Consider the following 24,510-nt stretch of genomic DNA (forward strand, 5'->3'; position numbering starts at 1 on the left):
TGTGCCTCTGCTGCACCACACCTGAATAGAGTAATTAGGTCATTAGCAAGGCTCTGGAGAACTGATCTACACAAGGAGGAGGTAATTAAGCCATTTCATTCCAGTGTTTTGTACCTGTGGCACATCTAAAAACTGTAAGACAGTGGCCCTTGAGGACTGGAGTTTGACACCTGTGCCATAAAGGCTGTGTTCCACGCCTACATGTTATTTGTGCTAGTAACTTATTACAGCACATGATAAGACTAGCAAAGCCAAAGAAATACTTGATTCTGATGACTCATGCTGTTTGTGCAGATGGTGGTGCTCATTATTAAGAACTCCTGGTTCAGCTTTTGAGGATCTTTTTCTGCAAACTGGACACTTTCTTGCTGGTTTCTCTCTCCACCAGTTCTTCAGACATTCCTTACAGAAGCTGTGGCTACATGACAGAACAACCGGATCCATAAAGACGTCCTGACAGACCGGACAGCAGAGATCCTCCTCTGATCTGGAAGCCATTTTGTCTCTGAGTGAAGCTGAAACTCAGTCAGTCAGGCTCCCTCCCTCTCTGCGTGTTTTTATTTCCGTCTTCAGCTGGATTTACTCAGATGAAGCAGTCAGTTTGTTCTGACGGTGAATCTGATCCTCTCTGTTTTACAAGCTGCTTCCTGTTTCCCCTCAGATGAGTCAGAGAAGGGGCGGAGCTAAAACCTGTTAGACTTCCTGTGAGAAGCTTTGTTTAAACCTGTAGCTGAGGTTTTTCCTTCCTCTCCTAGTAAGTCTGTCTGAAGCTTCATTCAGACAGCTGAGCTTAGTAACCATGGAGAAACTAAGATGAATGTTTCTGTCGTTAATGACGGAGAGTTGTCATCTGTTGTGAGAGCAGCATTATCAATCAATCAATCAATCAATTAAATTGTATTTGTATAGCACATTTCAGCAGCAAGGCATTTCAAAGTGCTTTACATCATATCAAACACAAAGCAACATAGAATCAACAATCAAAACATGACATTAAGTCAAGTTCCATCAATAAATTTGTAATTGATTACGTTTCAAATACAATCCTAACCAGGTGGGTTTTTAGTGGAGTTTGCATCCATAGAAGGTTTTACCTGTTACACTCCTACTGTGTTATATGGACCAAAATACCTGTTGCTATTTTTATTCCCACTCACAATCACACAGTTTAAAACGATGTAAACAGCATTTTATTCTGGTGAAGCTCAGTGTGACTCATTAGTGATTAATGTTAATCAGCTGGAATAACTAACTGATCTACCAGCTGATTGGTTGATGGACGGACAGATGGACGTTTTTAGACTTTAGGAACTGAAATCATTTGTTTTAGTGAGATTCTCTGATTTGTTGTCTCCACAGGTTTTTAGTTTTCTGTCGTGCTGCGTTCACTGTACCCTGGACATTAACAAACATTAAACCTCCCCATACAAACTTCAATGTTTGAAATGCTAATTTGGAAATTTATCTTCTGCAGTACCGTAACTCCTAGCTAACTCCAGACTAACTCATGGTTAACTCCAGACTAACTCCAGGCTAACTCCCGGCTAACTCCTAGCTAACTCCAGACTAACTCCCGGCTAACTCCAGACTAATTCCAGGCTAACTCCAGACTAACTCCCAGCTAACTCCGGGCTAACTCCAGACTAACTCCAGGCTAACTCCCGGCTAACTCCTAGCTAACTCCAGACTAACTCCCGGCTAACTCCAGACTAACTCCAGACTAACTCCCAGCTAACTCCCGGCTAACTCCAGACTAACTCCTAGCTAACTCCAGACTAACTCCCGGCTAACTCCAGACTAACTCCAGTCTAACTCCCGGCTAACTCCTGGCTAACTCCAGACTAACTCCTAGCTAACTCCAGACTAACTCCTGGCTAACTCCTGACTAACTCCCAGCTAACTCCCGGCTAACTCCAGGCTAACTCCCGGCTAACTCCTAGCTAACTCCAGACTAACTCCCGGCTAACTCCAGACTAACTCCCAGCTAACTCCCGGCTAACTCCAGGCTAACTCCCGGCTAACTCCAGGCTAACTCCAGACTAACTCCCGGCTAACTCCAGACTAACTCCTAGCTAACTCCAGACTAACTCCAGTCTAACTCCCGGCTAACTCCAGACTAACTCCCAGCTAACTCCCGGCTAACTCCAGACTAACTCCAGGCTAACTCCCGGCTAACTCCAGACTAACTCCTAGCTAACTCCCGGCTAACTCCAGACTAACTCCCGGCTAACTCCAGACTAACTCCTAGCTAACTCCTGGCTAACTCCAGACTAACTCCTAGCTAACTCCTGGCTAACTCCAGACTAACTCCTAGCTAACTCCAGACTAACTCCCGGCTAACTCCAGACTAACTCCAGTCTAACTCCCGGCTAACTCCAGACTAACTCCTAGCTAACTCCAGACTAACTCCAGACTAACTCTGTGCTCCTCCAGATGCTGGTGGAGGCAGACCACGTGGTTTCGGTCAGGCTGATCCTGAGGCAGCCGTCGTCCGCCTGGCTGACCTTCAGCTTGGAGGAGATCAAAATATTCCCCCACACGGAGCCGGTCAGTCTTTACGTTTTCCTCTCTGTATGAGTTATATATATAAGTTAAGAACAAAAAACCAGATGTATTATTATTATTATTATTCCTCTTGTCTGGTTCAGGAGCCCCTGAAGGAGGTTTCTGATTGGCTGTCTGACCTGATTCTGGTCGACCAGCTTCCTGATGTGGAGGTACGCGCTCCGTCTCAAACGGTTTGAATTCATGAGGAGACTCCTGATGGAAAGCTCTGACGGGTTTTCATCTGGTCTGTGTTCTGCTGGACGTCCTGCAGGGCCTCCCGGACCCGCACAACCGTTTCCCTCCAGCATCCAGCAGATGTGGGCTCTGACCGAGGTCATGCAGACCAACCAACCACAGCCTCCATCGGACGCTTCGATGTGAGTCCTTCGTCTCCGGTTCACTGTCAACTCCAAGTATCGATCCCTGGAAAACAAACGGAAACAACTTTCCGTATTAAAATGTTTCACTTTGGTAAACAAACCAAACAGCCTCATGAAATCAAGGACCTTTTGAGAGGACTGTTATAAGAACATCAGAGTTACTGTAAAAACAGACCTGACTGCATGAAAATAAGAGCTGATCAGAGGTTTTCTAAACACAGATCCCTGAGGGACACCTCCCTGAAGACGCCCGGCTCGTTTACAACCTGGCAGAAACAGGAACTCTGGAAATAAACGATCAGTTGTGTGTTTGTGTTCCCTGCAGGTGGACGGATGTTACGACATCAACCTGCTGTCGCTGACGTAACGCGGCTTTCAGAGCGACACACACTTCCTGTGTGGAGGCAGAAGACCAGAGAGCCGCCTGCTGGTTTATCACTTTGTGTCATCATATCTGATCACATCACAGCACGAGACACGTAATTCAGTTTCAACGTGAGAAAAGTGAACCAAACGTTTAGAAGAATAACTCCGGATCCGGATCCCGATCCTGATCCCGATCTGATCCACTTCTGGTTTTATTTTTACATTTCTTTCATTTTTTCTCTTAAATATAAATAATCTTTTCTTCTTCGTTTGTTTTTGTTTTGGTGTTGCTAATAATTCAGACTTAAAGACAAATAAAAATCATAAAACTGATCGAGTTAAATCCATTTTTCACAGGATTAACATTTAGATCCTAAATGAGGAAAAGCCAAAATGATTCACTCATTTACATAATAATAGATTTTTGTTTCAGCATAAAATATCTAATGTTTCTCTTTTCGAGCAAATCCAGTCGACTCTTAGATATTTATGTTTTCACTTTCAGGGTCAAGATGAATATTAAAATCCTCCACTGTATTGACGACATTATCGATATTTAACAGCAAATCAAGTCACTGATCTAAAGACGAAGTAATGACAAGTCTGGTGATGTCATGATGTGGGCGGAGCCACGCACAAAATGAGCTGCAGTTTGATGGAGGATGAAAGTGATGAAGAAAAAGAAGAAACTTTTTATCCCCAGTTTTATTCAATCAGATTATTTTGCACATTTTTACGGTCAGGTTAGGATTACTGATTCTTTGTTTTACTCACTTCTGAAAGTTAAGAGTTTCTAACACCTGACATTTTCTATTACAGGTTTAGGCTGTAAAAATGAATGGAAGTCAATGGAAAGTCCCCACAAAGAAAGCCACGTGTCTGTGTGTGTGTGTGTGTGTGTGTGTGTGTCTCTCTCTCTCTCTCTGTGTGTCTGTGTGTGTGTGTGTGTGTCTCTCTCTCTCTCTCTGTGTGTGTCTGTGTGTGTGTGAAACACACATTGGCTCAGATCCTCCTGTTAGCTCTGTTCTGCCCGTCCAGCAGTCGGCATTTGTCTGTCGATTCGGTGGAATCTGAAACTCGACGATTCATTCTGCAGAATTCTGAATGAAACCAAAATAAAGGTTTTATTTTTTCTTTTGGCCAGAAAACACAGTTACTAGATTCACTAAAGTAATCGGATCCATGCGATTTGCTTTGCCAGCAGAAGCAGAAGGTGTTGGGGAGTTCAGCTTGTTCTGAGTTCAAAGGTCACCGTGACATCACAGTTTGCTTCCTGAAGCTCCTCCTCCTCCTGCTGCTCGAACCGAACCGGGTCAATGCAGAGCATTCTGCTCTCATCTTCCAGTCCATCATGGCTGGAGGCCCAACAGACGCAGACAGATCCAGATTTCCTGACTGGATTTTTCTGAACTTGTCGTTTTGTGTTCAGTTGCTGCTGATGGAGACGATCAACATGTCAGCAGTTTAGACGTCGGTGTTGTTTCCTCTTGACAGAAGACGTGTCAGGAACGCCAGCCGCTCTCCGTCTGAAGCTGAATTGGTTTTCTTGCGGTGAAGCTTTGTCTCTTTCTCATTAAGTCCTGCAGTCGTTTCTCCTTCTCCTCGTCTCCCTGCCCTCCTCGCTCGCTTTGATTTGATCTTTCTATCATCTCATCACTCGACTCGCTGAGCGATGCACCTCAGAGTCATGAATCATTTATTCAGATGAGTCTGAGACAGCCGTGTCACCGGCCGCTGCAACACCGACAGGAAGAAAAAAGCAGCTTCATGCTGTGACTGGAATAACTGAAGAGACGAGTTTCACTCAGAGCAGAAACTTTATTATCTTCTGGACGAAATGCCAGGATGTTCTCTGTGAAGGGGCAGTTATTGTTGTCAACAAAAGCAGGAAGCAACGACTTTCCATCCATCCATTAATCCTCAGGAACACATTTTGTCACGTCTGACTTTAACCAGTTTCATTCATTTCCTGGATTCAAAGCATTGATCACTGAATGGAGTCAGATTTCTGTTCCGTCGAGTTTTGGTGATTTGTAGGTTTTTATTGTCGACTGAAATATTTTATGTAGCGTATATTTATGCACATTTTAATGCAACATTGATTTGTGTGCATGCCAATTTGTCCAACAGTCTCTGAGTTCACAACGTTTAGACGTGAAGCTTCCCAACATTTCCTGGGATTGTCCAACAAACTACAGACCAGGAACAAATTACTGCAGTTAAACTTCATACTGTTGAATGTTTGAGTAAAGATTCAGTTCAAAACCTAAAGAACTTCTCCCTGGTTTTTATTTGTAGTTATGACCATTTCAGAACCACCAGCACCATCTGTGAGCTGCTGTGAATAAAACAGATTCTGACCCTAAAATCTTGTGACGGACCTGAAGCAGCCGATCCGATCTGGACCAATCAGAACAATCCTGATAATCCTGAATCTCTGCAGAAACCACCGGATTTAAACCAGATGCTGTTTGGAGGTGATGGACTCCAACCCAGGTGTTTTCTGAAACAGGTGAGCTCCATCAGTACAACCTCAGCAACATGACTGCTGTTCCAGATGCCGCCAGCAGAGGGCGTCTCCGCTGAACTCTGCAAAGGTTTTCTTCTTCTAAACACGAATTTAATGTGAATTTATTCTGGGGAGGATATTATTATTATTATTATTATTATTATTATTATTATTATTATTATTATTTATTTGATAAAAATGTGTAAGCAGCTCTCAGGTAACAAGCAATGTGAGTGAAACCCTTGATGTTGATGATTCTGTCTGACGGCTGCAGTGAAGATGAAGATGATGAAGATGGAATCTGTGAAACGGACCGGACCGGACCGGACCGGACCGGTGAACCCGCTAAGTGACTCGGATGCAGAAGAACCTCCAGAACCGAATCAGTTCAAACTGTTTATTTTTTAAATCAAATATTCATGAGACTCTGATTTATGTTATTTCATTCTTCCAGGTATTGATCACACAGTAAGAACTGAGTCTGATTCTCTCCTGTTGCTGCAGATGGAGCTGATTTCCGGGGGTCACCACACGGTGGCGCTGCTACTCCTCACATCAGACCTGCGCTCCAACATTCCTCCACATTTCAGCAACCAGCTTCATCCTGAGATCCAGAGAATCAGTTCTGCTTTTTATGTCCAGATCGGTGAAAACACAGAAACTGGGGAGAGTTAGGGTCAGAACTGGGGACATCTTGGACATCTCGGGACATCTGGACTGGTGGTGATGGACCTGGAGTCCAGCAGCCGTCAGTCGATGAGCAGCACTCGGCCTGCGATGGAGGATCTGTCTCAGCCAATCAAACTCAATCAGAGCTGCTCTCATTAGCTTCATCTGCAGCTTTTATTTCATTTTTTGCTACTTGAAGAGAAGAAACGCTGTGAGCTGTCAGTCAGGAGGAAACTCGACCCAAAGCATCAGGATGAAACTGCTGGGCTGCCGAGCATGAAAAGGCAGAAAACAACGGAGAGGGGAAGAAATGAGACGTTTCAGGAATCTAATCCCACATGAGCAGTTTGAGCTCGGAGTCTGGAAGAGCAGATCAGTTTCCCCTGAAAGCACAAGAGGAGGAAACCATGAAGCTGCAGATTCTGCTGCGTCAGCCAAACCACAAACACACCTGAGTCCAGATGCAACATTATTCTCACATTTCCTCCAGCTGGGCAGAAAACGCAGGAGGAGCCCAGGGGCGGAAACAGCGGGGGGAAGCCGGGGGGCCGCCGCCCACGTAGAGCAACATGGAGGAGCATTTCCTTCAGCTGCAGCTGCCTGAGTCAACAGGCAGCTCCTCCCATCATGTCTGCAGCATCTGCAGCTCCTGCAGCATCTGCAGCTCCTCCCATCATGTCTGCAGCTCCTGCAGCATCTGCATCTGCAGCTGCTGCAGCATCTGCAGATGCTGCAGCATTCTGCTCAGAATAGACTTTCTGCAACAGAAACAGAAAAATATCCCAAATCAACGTTTTACTGTTAAACTGTCTAAATGGGTTGTTTAGGATCCTATTTTTATGTTTCTGTGAATTTTGACATTTTTGTACGTTTGTTTACTTTGCCTGAAAGCGGCTCAGTGCTCACGCCCCTCCTGGTTCCTGGCTCCGCCCACTTTGGTGGAATGGGTCTAAGTTTGTCAGACTTTGCTTTAGATGATTTACTTTAAAGAAGCTGCAGCTTCATGAATCTGAATCATCCTGACGTCAGCAATGAGTTCTCTTATGAACACATGAACACGCCGATCCGCTGGTTTCAGAGGAATCTTCTGTTTTCGGTGTAATTGATGCTTCCTGACTTATTTCTGCTCATTTGAATCCTGTTTGTCCCTGAACTGCTGCTCCTCGTCAGAATCAGCTCTTTGTTGGGATGTTTCTGCTTCCTGATGACGTTTTCCTCCTGTTAGATTTCCTCCACAGCTGCTGACGCGGTGGATCAGAACTGACGCCGTTTTTACGAGCTGCAGCTGAAATGTGTGCAGATGAATCCGTCTTTAATGTGAACAAGAATAAACGGTTTGATTTTTAAAGTTTTATTCCTCCAGGCTCTTCAGTTTGTGTCTGAAACCATGAAAATAAAATCAGGCTCCCTCAGAAATGAGATTTTCCAGTCTGATGTTTATCTGATGGAGAAAATCTGAACTTAATTTTATTTTTATCACTGCTGATTGTTTAGTTTGGGCGTTTCTGATTGGCTGCCTGTAAACTCAACACCATGTGGATTAATGTGATTTCAGATTCTCATTATCGTGAATTTAACCTGGATATTTTTAACCTTCTCGTTCTGATGCTCCATAAAAGCAGCAGCTTCCAGTTTTAATCCGACGTGGTGATGAAGAGCCGAGAGGTCCGACGGTACGTAATCCAGCTGAGGAAACATCTGGATTACACTCCAGATTCTGAGACTGAGATTCTCAGTGTGTGTGTGTGTGTGTGTGTGTGTGTGTGTGTGTGAGAGAGAGAGAGACTCTTGAAAGTGTGGAGGACTCCTCCCGGCTGTCAGGATGATTCAACTGCAGCAGTGAAAAGAACAAACGGCTGCAGAGTTTAAATATCTGGTTCTGACTCCATCAGAACCGCTCCAGAATTATTCTGACCTTCTGATTGGTTGACATGAAGCTGCCATCATCAAATCTTTCCTGCTGACTTTTTGCTTCTCTCTAACATGGAAAGTTCTGAACCGGGGTTTGGTTCTGATTCTGGTTCTGGTTCAGGTTCTGGTTCTGGTTCTGGTTCTGGTCCTGGTCCTGGTCCTGGTTCAGGTTCTGGTTCTGGTCCTGGTTCAGGTTCAGGTTCAGGTTCAGGTTCTGGTCCTGGTCCTGGTACTGGTTCAGGTACTGGTTCTGGTTCTGGTCCTGGTCCTGGTTCTGGTTCAGGTACTGGTTCTGGTTCTGGTTCTGGTTCTGGTTCTGGTTCAGGTTCTGGTCCTGGTTCAGGTTCTGATTCAGGTTCAGGTTCTGGTTCTGGTTCAGGTTCAGGTTCTGGTCCTGGTCCTGGTCCTGGTTCAGGTACTGGTTCTGGTTCAGGTTCTGGTCCTGGTCCTGGTTCAGGTTCTGGTCCTGGTCCTGGTCCTGGTTCAGGTTCTGGTCCTGGTTCAGGTTCTGATTCAGGTTCTGGTTCTGGTTCTGGTTCTGGTCCTGGTTCTGGTTTCTTCCTGTTAAAGGGGAGTTTTTCCTCTCCGCTGTCGCTCCATGCATGCTCAGTATGAGCGGTTGCTGTAAAGTCAGTGAGTGTCTGCTGTCGCCCCCTGCTGGTCACGAGGAGTGAAAGTTCTGCTGGGTTTCATTAGAAACTTTTAAAACTAATTTGAACAATTAACTGAGATTAATCCACTGATTACCAGGATTAAAGTGTTTGGGATTGGGATTAAATTTTGTAAAGTTTCTCGAAACAACGTCATGAGGTAAAGTGCACTGAAAACCAGGGTGAGAATTTATCGTATCGTTTATCGTGATAAATTTATTCTAAGAATTTTGATTTATCGTTGTAGCACAATAGATTCCAACTGATGATGATTAAAACAACCCAAACCTGTCCTACTGTTGGGACTGATAGTTTTCCTAATGTTTATGTTTATTTGATAAAAACATCAATAAATGTTAAAATACCGTCTGCAGTTTACTGATATAAAACACACTTCTTTATGATTTCTGTGCTAGAGGTGAACTTTACAGAGGGGAATGAGGAGCAGGGTTTGTAATTACTGAGGCAGATCAGAGTTTTACATCAGAAAAACACAAAATAAAAAGTCAAACAGAAACCAGTCAATATCTGAGGAAACCAGTAAACATTTTGATGCCATGAAAATCATCAATATGTTTATGTTAAAGTTTCATTTATGATGTTTGAGGATCAGCTCCAACCAGCTGGGTTTAGTCTGGATTTAAAGGAACTCAGGGTTTCGGCTGCTTTACTGTTTTCTGGAAGTTTGTTCCAGATTAGTGCTGCATAGAAGCTGAATGCTTCTCCATGTTCAGTTCTGGTTCTGGATGCAGAGCAGAACCAGAACCTGAAGGCTGATACCGTCCAGACAGTTCCATAGAGAAAGATGGAATAAACAGTCGTCACTTTTAATTTTCTGAAGCTGGAACCACGTGATGTCACGATTAAACTCTTACATCCGTATCGGCCCGCTGCCAACGCCTGGTTGCTTTTTAATTAGTTCAGAGATTTTCTGGCTTTGGGAGTCAAAGCGGAGATCCTTTGAACTCCTCGGAGGCTCCGCCCTGCCTGGATCCTGATCTGGAGCAGATTGGGATTAAAATCTCTTTTCCAATAATGTTTTATCTGATTCATCTTCACCAAGCAAATTAAAGCGTGATTAAAAGTCCGCAGTGCTTTTCCCCTCTGCAGCCGCTGCTGCTCAGCGGCGGTCAGCAGGGAGCCGGCGTCTCTGGCTGGGACTCGTCTGTAACACGCCGCGGCCCCCAGGGGCCTCCTAATGTCTGCCTGCACTCCTCTGCTCCACTCCTCTTCAGAGATGTGATCATTCACTTGATTGACTGTGTTTTCTCTCCTGTCCTCTGGGATCAGCAGCAGATTGAGCTCCTAATTGACTAAGTTGTAGTTGGAGAACGGGGCGGTTAACGTCTGAGCGGCTGCGGTCTCTGAGTGGGTGGAGGCAGCGGCGGCGGCGGCGGCTGCGGCGGCGCTCTCAGGAAGTCCTCCTGACTCATTGACTTAGCTTAACAACAACCAACTAAAGTGACAGAAGCTCTTCACCGTAAAAACCACATCACATGCATGCATGTTTGAGAAATCCTTTAATCTCCATAGCAACCATTTAGCTGTGAAAAACCCACTCAGCTCCTTCAGACTAGCCAGCAGCAATCAGCAAAGACCTGGGGGAACTGCTGAGTTCATTATAGGAGCTGCTGCTCAGATCAAACGTTAAAGGGTTAATAGAGGAGCCATGTTGGGATGACTTCCTGGAGGCGGAGCTTCAGAGAGAGCAGGAGCTTCTTAAAGAGACAGAGACCCAATTTCAATCAGGAAGTTACATTTCTTATAAGTCATATTTTATATATATATATATATATATATATAATTTTTATAAGGTCACATAGTTACTTGCAGCTGGAAAACTCATAATACTGGCCCTTTAAGAGCCTCAAATACAAACAAAACTTTAAAATTAATTCTAAAATGGAGAAAAGCCAGTTTAAAGGAGATAAAACTGGTGTGATGTGCTCATGTCTGTTGGCTAAAAGACAGGCAGCCGTGTTCTGGAGTCTCTTATGGACACCAACGTAGTCATGATTTGACCACAGAGTCTATTTGTTTATCAAATTTAAACTCCTGATCAAAGATATCCTTTAGGTTTCCAGCAGTGACAGAACTCTGAAGTCACCAAAAGAAATACGTTCAGTTTAAAAAGGACGTTTTACTTAAACAGTCAGAGAAAGAGAGAACCACGTTACTGACACCGACCCTAACAGACAAATGGATTAGAAACTGAGTAAGTTTTATTTGTGAGACGTCTCTTTGACGTTCGTCTGCCAGCAGGCGGTAGGACAGATCGTAACGGCTCAGAGGTCAGAGGGTGAGGAGATGAAGAGAGACGGAGACCAGGAGAGGCGGCGGCGTTTCCACCAACTCCAGCTGGGTTAGAGTTCAGGTTTGGTCTGTTTTTGGTGAGTCAACTGACCTCCTGACATCATGACAGTTCAAACCTTTTCTATTAGCTAACTAAGGTTTATTCAGCTGTAAATTGTAAATAATGCAGGTTATTTGTTGTGAAAGTCGTCCAGATCCTCAGCAGCATCACCAAACTGGTAATGAATCCGTTCCAGAATGAGCTCTGACCCTCTGCTTTGTGACCTAACGCCTGCTGCCCATTCATGTCTGACTTGTGTCTTCCTGCAGATGAAAGCCCCATGCGGCCATGTTAACGAGGCGAACAGAGCACTTTGACTGGCGGAGCAGCCGTGATTTAAGGAAACGAAATGGAGCCTGGCATGGAGCTGCAGGCCTGATTCCTCGTCTGCAGCCACTTTAGATGCGTATCAGTGAAGGTCGGACGGTCAGAGGAGAAGTGCTTCAGATCTGCATGTGGCCAGATCTGGTTGGAGCACTTCAGATGCATAATCAATCAATTCCCTGCTTAGAGATTCTGAGGTCAGAGCGCAGCGCCTCACACTTCCAGCGTATTAAAATGCAGCAGCATGAAGGGAAGGAGATGAGAAGCTCCATGTTTGCTGCTGTGAGGAGCAGCAAAGTGATCCAAACCTCCAGGGGAAAGAGATGTAATCAGTCACCGCTGCTGGGTTTACAGGCAGGACGGCACGTCTGAGTGTTTGATGCTGCAGGATCACTCAGATCCCGCCGAGGATGGAGAAACTCCAACACGCCGGGCGCAGAGTTCCCTCTTCTGGCAGCACAAATCTGCAGAATGACTCAAATAATGTCATAAATAAAAGTCTAAAAGCCAACAGGGAGGCTCCTCATGAGCTGCTTGGACTGCGCGACATTCTGCGCAGTTTAATGGCTGTTTATTTGATCAAAGTGACTGCCAGAGAAACAGAGCTGGGACTTTAGGACGATTCCTATGCTCCCCTCTGGGGGCGCTGTCACCGTTGGCGCATGCATCGTCAATATTCTGGTTTAATTCTCATGTTTTATAAATGTTGACGTTCCACAGTCTGGCTGATATATTACACTAATATTTGTGACTTATGTTATCTTTCTGGTCAGCCATAAATCAAGTGAATAGTCGTCTGAAGACAAAGTTTCACGTTTCCAAAGGAAGGTGTTTCTGAAACGCCACGCCTGATTGGACGAAATTAACGTCCCTCAGACGACCTTTTATTTTGAAAAACATGGCTAGCTTACTGCTATTTTGTTGTTTTTTCTTTTTGGTTTTTGATGGGGGTAATGTGCGTTCAGCATCCCAGCATCATCATTCCACTCCAGTAGATGGCGGTAAAGCACATCAATACGTTGCTTGCCAACCGCCATAAAAAGAAGAAGCAGCTCAACGATCTGCCATCTTTCAGTTATTTGTTTCGGTTCAGTGGTTTGCTGAAGGTATCAAGTCACTGATGGTAAGTCTGGCCGTTTGTTTAGTCGGTGATGTTTAACCGTGTGATTATCTGTTAGCTTAGCTACAGAATGCTATTAGCCTCCGTTTCTCCTGCATTTAGTCAGTGAAGGGAAATGTTTAGCAAGATATTCATAACGGCGTCTTCCCCCTGTAGCTTTTAAAACACTTAAACTTATAATTGAGTCAGTCAGCAGCGTAATAACTCCTCCTCCCAGCGAAAAAGCTGAGCAACATGCTAGTTAGCTTCACTGCTTGAAGTCTGTGGGGATTTCTCTGTCTTCTTTGCTCTTTTTACCATTACGCAATAGAACAGAAATATATATTAACGACAGAAATCCAAACTGTCTTCCTGACGGCGGCCCAGTTCCTACTGGTCTGTACTGGAGCTGAGCTGCCGATCTGAATTCCTCCTCATCTCGTCACAGTTTTAAAACCTGTCCGCTAGCAAAGCAGAGCTTGTAGCTGAACTAGAGTCAGTCCGACTGCATCACCATGGCAACAGGATGAGTTCAGCGTTTTGGTTCAAAATTCACCCGTTCACCGAATCTCTTCCTTTAAAACCCATTAACGTCAAGCTGAGACGCAAATGATCTAATAATTTCACATTTAACGCCCTGAATCCCGATCCTAAGGAGAAAAAATCCAGTCCTGATTTTTATCTGAACCAGAAACCAGCAGAACTGTCAACATATTTTATCTCACATTCTAGAAAAAACGAGGATATATATTATTATTTATACTCAAATGATTATTTATACATTTAACAATAAGAAGCTGATGATGAAGTTGGGCTCATCCAGGTGAGTTCTGCAGAATCATCAGTTTGTTTCCATGAACGTATCAATGATATTCATGAAGTGTTTTATTAATGACTCCTCGTCCAGTCAGTCCAACTCTGTGAATAAAGAGGAAACAAACATCATGAATATTGTTGTATTAATATTGCAGCTTCTGTTGAATATTAAAGGAAAAGTTTCATTTTAGCGTCTCACCATCAGGTGTTTTGCACCACCTTTCAGCTTACAAACTGGTGAACCTTTGACCTTAGTTGCAGTTTGTTAAATTATCGCAGAACGCTGCAGTCTCAATAAAATACGCCAACATTAAATCTGCTTTATTTTCCTGCTCCTTTAGTTTTTGCTTGATTCTGGTGCAGCCTGTCATTTTCTCCAGGTCAGATTTGAATGTTGGCTGACAGACTGTGGGTTGTTTTTGGCTAACAGTCAGAAATTAACAGCAATAATTTTGGTTTTTAGCCTGGCAAGAGAAAAATGTGGTTTTATTTTTCAAAGTAACATCTTCATGGATAAAAGTTAAAGCTTCATACTAAACATTTAACTAGCAAGCTAAATAATTAGCTAAATGTTTTGTTTGCATATTTAGCTAGCTCAGAGCTAAGTATGAAGCTAATATGCAAATTCAGTATCAGATGAGTGGGAGTAGATTATTAGTCATATTTTTACCATGTTATTCATAAACTTTACATGTTGCAGTTTCAAGCTAAATATTTCATTTGAAAACTAAATATTTAGTTTAGTTAACCAACTAAATGATAAACTAATCATTTAGTTTAGTTAACTAAATGTGTAGTGAGTAAGCTAAATATTTAGCTTCTAGCTAAATATGTTAATGTTAGACTAGCTCAGAGCTAAATATTTAGCTAACCTGATGTAACCAGAAATAAACAGACTACCAAAATAAAAGCTGGGTCTTCAGAACCTGTTTTTAACTCCTGAGTGTCTAATGAACCTTTGGCGCCGCTCTGCTGACCAGAAGCAGCTGAAGGTTTTACAGCCGTCACGTCAGACCTGATCAATGACTGATTATTGATCAGATCGGAAAACGACTGACGGCAAATTAATGACTGGGAAGAGAAAAAGATCAAAACTGATTATTAATATTCCTGCTCACGTCTCCAGACAGAACTTCAGACCTAGATTGGCTCACTGATCTGGACCAAATTTACCATAAATTCCTGGATTTATTTTTTCCTCTGATCTTCAGGAGGAGTGAAGCAACAGGCATGTTTCTTTTTTAAACGTTGTGAGGAGATTTAATTAAAGTTAGTTAGTTTATTCAGTCTTAGTTTGCTTCACTGCTCAGAAACGGCTCATGGAAAAGACATGAGTTAAAAAACAAACTAAAATAAACTAACCACACACACACACACACTCACAGGTGTGTGTTCTGGACATTTTATGGAAATGGATTAAAGCCACTGAAAAAGAAACAATTCAGACGTTTTACTCAGAAAATTAAAGTCAGAATATTTTTTTTCAGTGATTTTAATTGTTTTCTGTAACATTTTGACACAAAAGCGTTTTGAATATTTTTTTCCACAATTTTCTTAATGATGAAGGGGAAACCAATAGAAAGTTAAATAATAATTTTAAAAACCCTTGAAGTCAGGAACAACATGGAGTTTATAGACAATGCAGCTTATAGTTGATATTTTTCTTTTTTTATAGTTAGTGGGTGCATTCAGTCCAGAAATTACATTTAATGAGTTGTTAATATTTGTCTTGTTTAAAGCAGATCAGTTTATGGAAATGAAACGCTGGTCCAGGTCCAGACTGATGTTCAGCTTTCTGCATCTTTACTAATAAAAATGTTTCTGATCAGACAAACTTTTCTCATCAGAACCAGATTTTATAAAAACTTCCTAAATGAACTGAAGATGTTCAGAAATCTGCTTCATTTTACTGTGTTTCATTAATAATAGAAATCATTTTATCGTTTGACTTTTCCGTTTAAAAAGTTTGAATTTGAGAAAACTGACAGTCCAGGAGCTTTTCAGACCGTCCAGAACCAGAACCCGATCCTGCAGCACCGGGTCGGGATGACCTGGTGTCGGCTGGATTTTGTCTTCCTCTCCTCCCTTCCTCTTCCTTTCCTCCTCTCCTCTTTTTCTCTCTTTCCTTCCTTCTCTCCTCTCTTCCTCTTTCTTTCCTCCCCTTTTCTCTTCCTTCTTCCTCTCCTCCCTTCCTCTTCCTTTCCTCCTCTCCTCTTTTCTCCTTTCCTCCTTCTACGCGAGGAGGGATGGCCAAACGCTGTAGGACTATATGCACCTCTCTAAATCGGCTCTCGCCTCGGAAGCCTACCTCCAAGGCTCCTTCTCTCTATTCGTACTTCTTCTCACTCCCTTCTCCGCTCTTCCTCCCCTCTTTTCCCCCCTTCCTCTTCTCTTCCTCTCCTTTCCTCCTCTCTTCCTCTCCTCTCTTCCTCCCTGCCTGCATCATTTCCTCCTACGTTGCTCAGGCTGCTGCTGCGCCGCTGATGCAAGAAGTTCTTGGACTTGTTTCCTCCTGCTTGTTTCAAACGGCCTGCAGATCCAAGAGGCTTTGAAGCCGTTGTGAATCTGCGTCTCTGAAGTTTGGACTCCTTAAGGTTGGAGAGAAACTGAAAGTAAAATCAGCCTGGAGAAGCTCAGATGGAAAAACTCTGCATGCAGCAGAACGTCTTCCTGGTTATTATGGGATTATTTTTAAGCATATAAAGTTTTTAACAGTTGAATCTGATGAAGAAAATGTTTTATTTTTCGTTCTGTTCAGAACCTCAAAGCTCCTGATGTCTTTCCCTGTAAAACCTTTACCTTTAGAGCGACTCTGACCCTGATTGATGAGCCGCAGCCGTTGCTTCTCCGCTCATTGCTGATGTCTTTCCACCCTGGAGGAGTCGGGTTTTAACCGGCACCGACGGGTTCCCACAGCTGGAACAAACGGATCAGCAGATATCAAAAGATCTAAATATAATCTGCAGAAAACCAAAACCATAAAAATCTCCTGAGTGGGGAATGAAACCACCAAGAGGAGAGAAATCAGCTTCTGCTTCCTGAATATTAAACCATCAATCATCACAACCAGGCTTCATACTGCAGAGGAAGCATCAGGAAGCCAAGAGGTAAACACTAAGGGTGAGTAAATATATCACCCACAATGCATTGCAACAGTTTGTTTCTGTAGCTCTGGGTTCTTGGTTTCTATTTAATTTAAGCTCTAATTCTTTTGGATCAATCAACATCGGCCACTACACCATGTAAAGTAGATCATAGTAACTCGCCTTTAATTAGGCAAAAATAATGATTAATGAAATAATTCAATGGTAGGTTTTGGTTTTCAGGCAAACAGAAACACACAGCACTTTACCAAGTGTAGTAAACCATGTAACACAGCCGAATGTCCAACCGACTCAACAGTCCAGACACTCTGAGCCAAATATCAAAGTAAGACTCAAAAAGTAATGGTGATTACACAAGATTATTCATAAAGGATCCGCTTTGCTCAAATCTAACTCCTCAGCAGTTCACATTCATCAGTCAGTCAGCTGGTTCTTGGCTGGTGATCCCACCTGTTGCTGTCTGACCCTTTGTTGTGACATAATGAATGCAAAAGGTCAGGTAGTTCACCTTACAGGTGAGGAAGGTCATCAGAGTCTCCAAATGTCTGTTGCCAGAAAATGCATGGGCTACAGTGAGAAGATATTGGATGGTCATGTGTTTTATGAGGTTTTCTACAGAATGACTCCTCTGAGCTACCAGACTGACTTTCATATCCGACACATTTTGAGCTGAAAAACAGGGCATGCGGATATCAGAAAGCTAATAATTTGCTGTGCCAAAATATGCCTCCTCCTGCTAACTCAGCCAAATGGATAAGAAAGATGTAAGCTTTTCTACATAATCGCCCTGTTCTCTGAGCTACTGGTATGAGCTTCACCTCAGTAGGATAATATTTGTAGGAAATAGACAGGGCATGCAGATGTTGGCAGGCTCTCAAGTTAAAATGTTCGCGTTCCCGCGACAGGGTGTGCGTTTCTGGGCATAACACCGGGCAGCACTTTGTCCTGAGGTCCAGAAAGACACAGCAGTTCAGGAACGGTGCAGTTGTGTGGTCTCCATGTCCACTGGTCCTCGTTTCCCACGGAGCCAGAGGTTCTCTGAGCGGGACCGTCTGGAGTCCGTCTGTTGTCATCCAGTCCGGAAACGATCTTCTGCAGCAAAGCTACAGCTTACAGTAGTCCTTATTAGCCAACAGCTAGGCTAGCTCCACAGGAAGTGACCTCAGCTCCACTCTTATTAAAGGAAATCAGAAAGAGTTTAAAGCAGCAGAGAAGCGGAGTCTGCTCTGCGGTTGGCGCAGCATGTTCCTGCAGGACCGGGGTCAAGGTCATCAGCTGAGAATTTAAATAAACACCAGGAGCTTCATCTTTCCACAGACCAACCCGGACAAGTTTAAAAACCTTAAATTTGGTCCAACCTTCCCTCCAGGAGCGACGGTGGAATATCTAAAAGCTTCTGTCTCTGAGACTCCAGGAGGAAAACGGGCGGCCCAGATCTGAGCTTATTCACAGCAGAACAGGTCAGAACCACTGAATGGTTCTGATGGACTCTGCTCTCATTTGGACAATCAGTGGAGATTAGGAGGAGGAGCTGCTTCCTGTAAAAACCACGAAGAAGAAATCTGACGGAGACGTTTGATTTCCTGCAGAGAAACTTTGTGGATTCCTATCAAAAACCCGACCAGGACCCGGGAAGACCCTGGACCCAGGAAGAACCAGGACCCGGGAAGAACCAGGACCCGGGAAGAACCTGGACCCGGAAAGAACCTTGACCCGGGAGGAACAGTTTCAAAAACGCGTCTCAGCAGCTGGTCTGCTGCGATTCTCCCAAACACATGAAACAGATTATCAATAAATTCTGGACTGATTTGTTTAACTATTTATTCATAATCGGATGTTTTCTGGGTGAATGAATTTATCTGAATCTGTGAGACGAAGTGTTGCTGCTGTCCAACCTGAGGTTCTGCACCTAAATGGGTCCGGCCCGTTTCCCTGCAGGGACCAGACGGCCTTCAGAGTTGAAGGTTCGTTTAACCAGCCGATGATGGAAACATCAGAGCTGAGACAGACGGTCTCCTCCTGCGTCATTTAAATTCAGTGTTTCTGTCCCGTTCTGATGCAAATATCTCAGTAAAACTCATTTAAAACATATAGCAGTTTGTTTTAAGAAATTAATTCCTTAAAATTGATGAAAAAGTTCAAATTATTTCACTAATAACATGAAGAAATAAGTAAATTAATCTACCAATGGAGCCAGAACTATTTAATCGATATTATTTACCTAAAACAAACTTCTGTATTTTGCTGATATCTGTAAGTTAGTTTTGATTTCTTTAAAGTGTAATAAGATGTTTTGACTACAAATAAGACTAAAAATACTAAAGACTAAAACCATCAACCAGAACCAACCAGCATTCAGCGTTGAGCTGAAGAATCAAAGATTCATATGAACATCAATTTTCTGTTTCTACTTCTTTTTTTTCAGAGTAATATTTTGTTTTTTATGGACATTTTAACAGAAAATAAGAAAATCTTATTATCCGGAAACACAAAAACCCGTTTCCTGATATAACGTGAAACTCTCCTTGTTATTTCTGTTTTATTGTGTTTTAACCGTTTTCTTCGTTTTTTCAGTCTCTGGTGTGAAAACCTGGTTAAATAAAAGTTATTGTTATTATAGATAAGAAACTTTCTTGTTTTAATGAGTTTCGCAGCTCGTTATACTGAGAAAGTTTTCTTGTTTTAACGAGAAATCTCTCCTGGATTCATTTCAGCTCTGGCTGTTAAACCCTGGAGGTTTTTGTTCCTCCAATCTGTTTTTGACTCATTTAGATACAATTTATAGTTACATCTTGTTTTTATCTTTATGAAAATAAAACTGTTTTCCTGCAGCTTCTTTAGTTTATTTCCAAGATCTGCTACCTGACGTTGGATCTGGAAGTCTTCGGAGACTTTTCCACTTTATTCAGAGAGTTGTTAATAAAGTCACATGATGCTGTTTTGCATTTTTCCACACTTGGTAACTTCAGGTTTTTATATTAAAATGAGATAAAAACCACATGAAACATGAAGAAAACGTTTCGTAAAGAAAGTTTGAAGACTTTCTGTGATATCTTCAGAATAAACTCCAAAAACCTCCAGACACACAATCAGCCAGGTCAAAGGTCAGGTCAGGTCCTACATCAGGCCTCCTGATTGGTTGTTTGATGCTCAGTGACTTCCTGTGAGAAAGCGCTCGTCTCTCCGTGTTTCCAGGAGTCCAGCTGCCATATTTCCTGCAGCTTTCCGATTCCTCCTCCATCACAGCCTGACGAACGTTTGCTCCCGTAAATCTGCCCCATCGATCCGACACGACTCGAATCTGCAGCGAGGCGATCGATCATCTCGTCGATGGAGCGGCGCTCTTCTCGCTGATTTTCAGCACAAACTGAAATGGGGGTGTTGATGGAGGAATTAGGAATCGTGCAGCTGCTTTTGTTTCCCTCCTGCAGTAAATATCTGTTTGACATCCAAGGCTCAGCGGAGGAGCAGGAGAACGCTCCTTCACTCCTGTGGATGTTGCAGGCCAGATGAACCAGAGACAGAAATCAGAATTATTCATTATTTAGTTTGGATATTTCTGAAGTTTTTAAGAAAACTAATTGTCAGACCAGAATTCATCAATTAGTTGTGAATCAAAGGTGTTTTTAGTTAAATGAACTCAGCGTTTCGGCTGTTTTGTAGTTTTCTGAAAGTTTATTCCAGATTTATGGTGCATAGAAGCTGAATGTTGCTTCTCTGTGTTTCACATCCTAAATGGACTCCAAGTGGTCCAGTCCATCTGTCATTAACTTTGATTTTGTTTTATTTTTAGATTTGTCCCTCTTTGCTTTCCATATCTAATTATTCAGTTTTAAATATTCCTGAAGCTTCTGGTTCTGTTCTGGAATATTTCTCTTTATAGCGCTGCCGAACGCATTCACGCGTGTCGCCTGGTGGACGGGCGTGGAAAACGCGCGACAGCTTCTGCGGTGGCTAGCGGGCGGCGGTGCTGAAAACTGCGGCAGAGCTTCTGCGGTGGGGAGTTGGCTGCGGCTCTGGAAATCGTGCGAGAGCTTCTGCGGTGGCTGGAACCCCCGCGGTGGCCAATAGGCCGGAGCGGCGCTTGCTGCGAGGGCCTCCCGAAGCTGCTTGCAGCTTTAATTCTCTTTATATTTGTTACCAACCTTTAGTTCAGGTTCGTCTTTATTTCTCATGTGTTTCTTTGCAGCGTTTTGTTTTGAATCTGATAAATTCTGCTGGTTTCTGGGTTTTTATTCTGGTGTCTTTGGTTCCTCCAGCTGATGTTCATCCTGCTGATCACACCAACCTGTTTTCTCTCTCCCTGGTGGCTTTGCTCCGGTTTCATGGTTCCGTCATCAGACACAGCATCTGTCAACTTTAACCTCACCTATCTGACATTTACTTCTGTCCAGAAGTCTTTTGGTTCTCAGCCTTTCCTGCAGTGAAGCAGCTGAGCTCATTGCGTTGGACTCAGGACTTCAGTCCTCTGAACGAACGCTCCACTCCTCACCGCTGACATTTGATTGATCAGATTAGCAGCTTGTTTAAATCAATGGGTGTAAAGTAAACATAATTATTAAATCAAATATTCAGAGAAGAACAGACAGTAATCCATTAAATTTGTTCCAGAAGTACATTTTGTTCTGGTTCTGTCCAATCAGGCGAGTCGGAGGAAAAGTTTCACCGACTCGATATTAAAGTAGCAGCTTATGTGGATGAATGAGATCAGAAGGAGAAATATTAAAGTCGTTCTGCTTCAGGTCAACTAAAACTGAACGTGAAGCTGTGATGAAAATGATGTTTTGTCAGTGGACATGAAAAATAAAAGATGAAAACCAATCTGACCTAATTATTCATAACTATAGAAGAAATATTTCCTCATGGTGGGATAAACAGATTCCTAATGATGTGGAGAAAACCTGGTTGAACTGAAGGATGTTTTGGTAAAAATGGTTAAAATGAAAAGTGAATCCTCCAGATCGTCCAGAGGTTGAGAAACTCTGCGCTGGATTTTCACGCCTCGTTCTGCTGATTGAAGCCCAGATTTTAATCCCCACAGAGACGACAATGAAAACATGATTAAATTCCAACTCAGATTGTAACAGTCCAAGTATTCATACCAGAACTATCCGGTCCAGTCCTGTCGGTTCGGCACCAAACCAATACATCGCTGCTTTATCGGCCCTCTGCAAAACCATGAAGTTCCCAGGCTGATGTTGATGGAGTTCTGACCCTGCAGCTCCTCCCTCCTGATTGGTTGTTGATTTGATCAAATCAGCCACTTTACCTGAATTCACACCTGATTTTACCACAATGTCACAAACGTGTTGCTCTGTCCAAACAGAGACGGTTCCAGGTGACTCTGTGAATGTGTTTTATCGTTTATGTCTTTCATCCAGATGGTTTCTTGCAGATCAGGAACCATCGTTTTTGAAACCTGGTTACAAAGCGGATAAATGTTCAACTTTGGTTTCATGTTTCTTTTGGCGCTGCGTCTTTATTTAAACAACGATCCTCTATTATCTCTCTCTCATATTCGTCTCGTTCCCATGAATAACAAACATGGCGTCGTTCAGTGTTTTTGTTGTTCTGTGGCGGCGCTACAGCGCCATCGATTGGTCTGGCATGCATACTACAACATTTTCTCTGGTTCTGCATCCTGTGGCATGAACTCACATTTTTTCTTAACATTGACCATGCCTGTCTTTATTTGTAAAGGGCAGTAAAGACATAAAAGTCTAGATCAGGGCTGTCAAACTCCAGTCCTGGAGGCCCGCTGCCCTGCAACTTTTAGATGAGCCTCTGCTGCTTCATCTGAATAGAATAATTAGGTCATTAAGGCTCTGGAGAACTGATCTACACCAGGAGGAGGTAATTAAGTTTCATTCCAGCGTTTTGTACCTGTGGCTCATCTAAAACCTGCAGGACAGCGACTGGAGTTTGACACCCCTGGTCTAGATGCTAACCAGTTCATTATGCTAGGCTACATGGTGGAAGGGCTTTTTCTTCATGGTTAATTAGACGCAGTCTTTCACCTTAATGCCAAAACCGATTGCATCTTACTTCAAATGTACATGAAGGTTAATCTTCTGACCATGTAAAAAATGTTAGCTGCAAATTCACTGCCAGTCCTTACGACTGACGGTTACGATCGCCATCTTCTTCCCTCATCAAAACGTTGCAATAAATGACAAGTTTGGTTTGGGTTCTTGTTGTTAGCCGACAGCGTAGCACCTTGTGACCATTTTACTGTGAAACCAGCTAAATAAAAGCGATATTAGGAAACCAAACATCTGCTTTAGGAGTTAACGTAGAAGTGTAGGTTGCTCTGTAGGGTCAATTTAAAAAGAGACACCAGATCAAACCGAGGACTCCCAGCTAATGCTAACATTAAGGTTCACTTTCAGCGCAGTTTGACTGTGATCAGTTTCAGGAAAAGTCACTGAGCATCGACACATTTCTGAGTAAAGATCCAAAATCATCATACCAAACATATGAACTGACATCCGGTGAGAACGGAGCTTCGGCCTGCAGGAAGCAGATCAAGAATACGAGTCAAGAAGGAGAAACTGCTGAAATCCCTGAGGGTGAAAGTCCCACATCCCAGCCCGGCTGCAGCGGAAGTTTGAAATGCCACTTTACGGAGACAACCACTTTCATTTAGAGCCCATCAATGTCTTTTTCAATATCCATTAGCGGCAGAGAGGCGAGGGATCAATGGTCTGATTAAAGACTCACAGAGACCCTCATGAGCTCCAGTCTCTGGAAGATCCACTCCAGCAGCTGAAACGGCGGTTGGAGCGAGTTTGAGGAGAGGTTGTTAATGATGTGGCTCTGACCGCTCGGCTCAACGCCTCACTTTACTGAACAAAGGACATCATGAGCCAAATTACCAACTTCATTGATCCGAAGGCATTTCCTCCTAAACATGACGAGCTTTTACCTTTCTGACAGTTTGTCTCATTTCAGACATTTTCTCTCATTTTCAACATGTTTAAGCAAACAAACAAACATTAGCAGCAAATTCATGAGAACTAAAACAATTAGAGATCAGAATAAATCTAAAGAAAGTAGACAGAAAGCAGTTTCAGTTTTATTTTGAAAATTTAACATCTAAAATCTTTGATGTCTCTTATTTCACATCTACCTGCTCCCACTTAGCTCAGGCGCTAACGTGTTAGCCGTGTCCGTCCTGCACAGCCGGTTCTGGTTCTGGTAGAAAACGGGGAGATGTTTCTGTCTAACCAACGAATGAGAAGGATGTTTAGTAAAATCTGGATTTTACTGCAGCAGAGCATCAAACTGAACATCCGTCCCGTTAGAAAAGCAGATCTAATGAGACAAATTTTAACTTCATTTTCCATCTAAAACGTGATGACAGCAGTTTTTATCACGAGTTTCTGTTAATAAATACAGGAAGCAACCCGATTCAGAAACATGAGTGGGGAAACGCTAATAAAACAAGGAGTTTAGCTGGAGTAAAAATTAAAAATAAAACTTGTTTTTTCTGTTTCTTGGAGCAGCAGAGTCAGAAAAAGCAGAAATTAAAGCAGAAGCTCCAAGCAAACACAAAGCAAACAGGAGTCCCAGATTAATCCAGGGAGCTGCCACCAGGACCTGCATTGTTTCATAAAGCAGCTCCATCATTAATGCGGCTCCACCCGAGGCCTGCAGCCGCGCTGCCACCATCCCTCACTCTGTCCACAGTCATCACCGCTCTTTATTTGCTGCCTTTATTTATCCGGCCGCCTCCTGTAAGCATTGTTTACCCTGCTGGCGCTGTCCTTGGACTTCCATACG

At 43.1% G+C, this 24,510-nt stretch overlaps 2 protein-coding genes across 2 annotated transcripts in view; one reads left to right on the forward strand and one right to left on the reverse strand.

Moving 5' to 3' along the window:
• The window catches only part of enpp1 (ectonucleotide pyrophosphatase/phosphodiesterase 1), a gene marked incomplete at its 5' end in the record, with an annotated part of 381,118 nt that overhangs the window by 84,486 nt on the left and 272,122 nt on the right, over nucleotides 1-24,510 (reverse strand). The gene's annotated exons all lie outside the window — the stretch shown is intronic.
• On the forward strand, nucleotides 1,112-5,564 carry LOC116733856 (nicolin-1-like). Its single transcript, XM_032584741.1, is given in 6 exon segments — nucleotides 1,112-2,547; nucleotides 2,649-2,717; nucleotides 2,819-2,839; nucleotides 2,842-2,893; nucleotides 2,896-2,924; nucleotides 3,253-5,564. Coding segments are annotated over 6 exon segments (327 nt in total). The 5' UTR covers nucleotides 1,112-2,433; the 3' UTR covers nucleotides 3,295-5,564.

The sequence above is a fragment of the Xiphophorus hellerii genome, chromosome 15 (genome assembly GCF_003331165.1).
Source record: "Xiphophorus hellerii strain 12219 chromosome 15, Xiphophorus_hellerii-4.1, whole genome shotgun sequence".
Classification (NCBI taxonomy): Eukaryota; Metazoa; Chordata; class Actinopteri; order Cyprinodontiformes; family Poeciliidae; genus Xiphophorus; species Xiphophorus hellerii.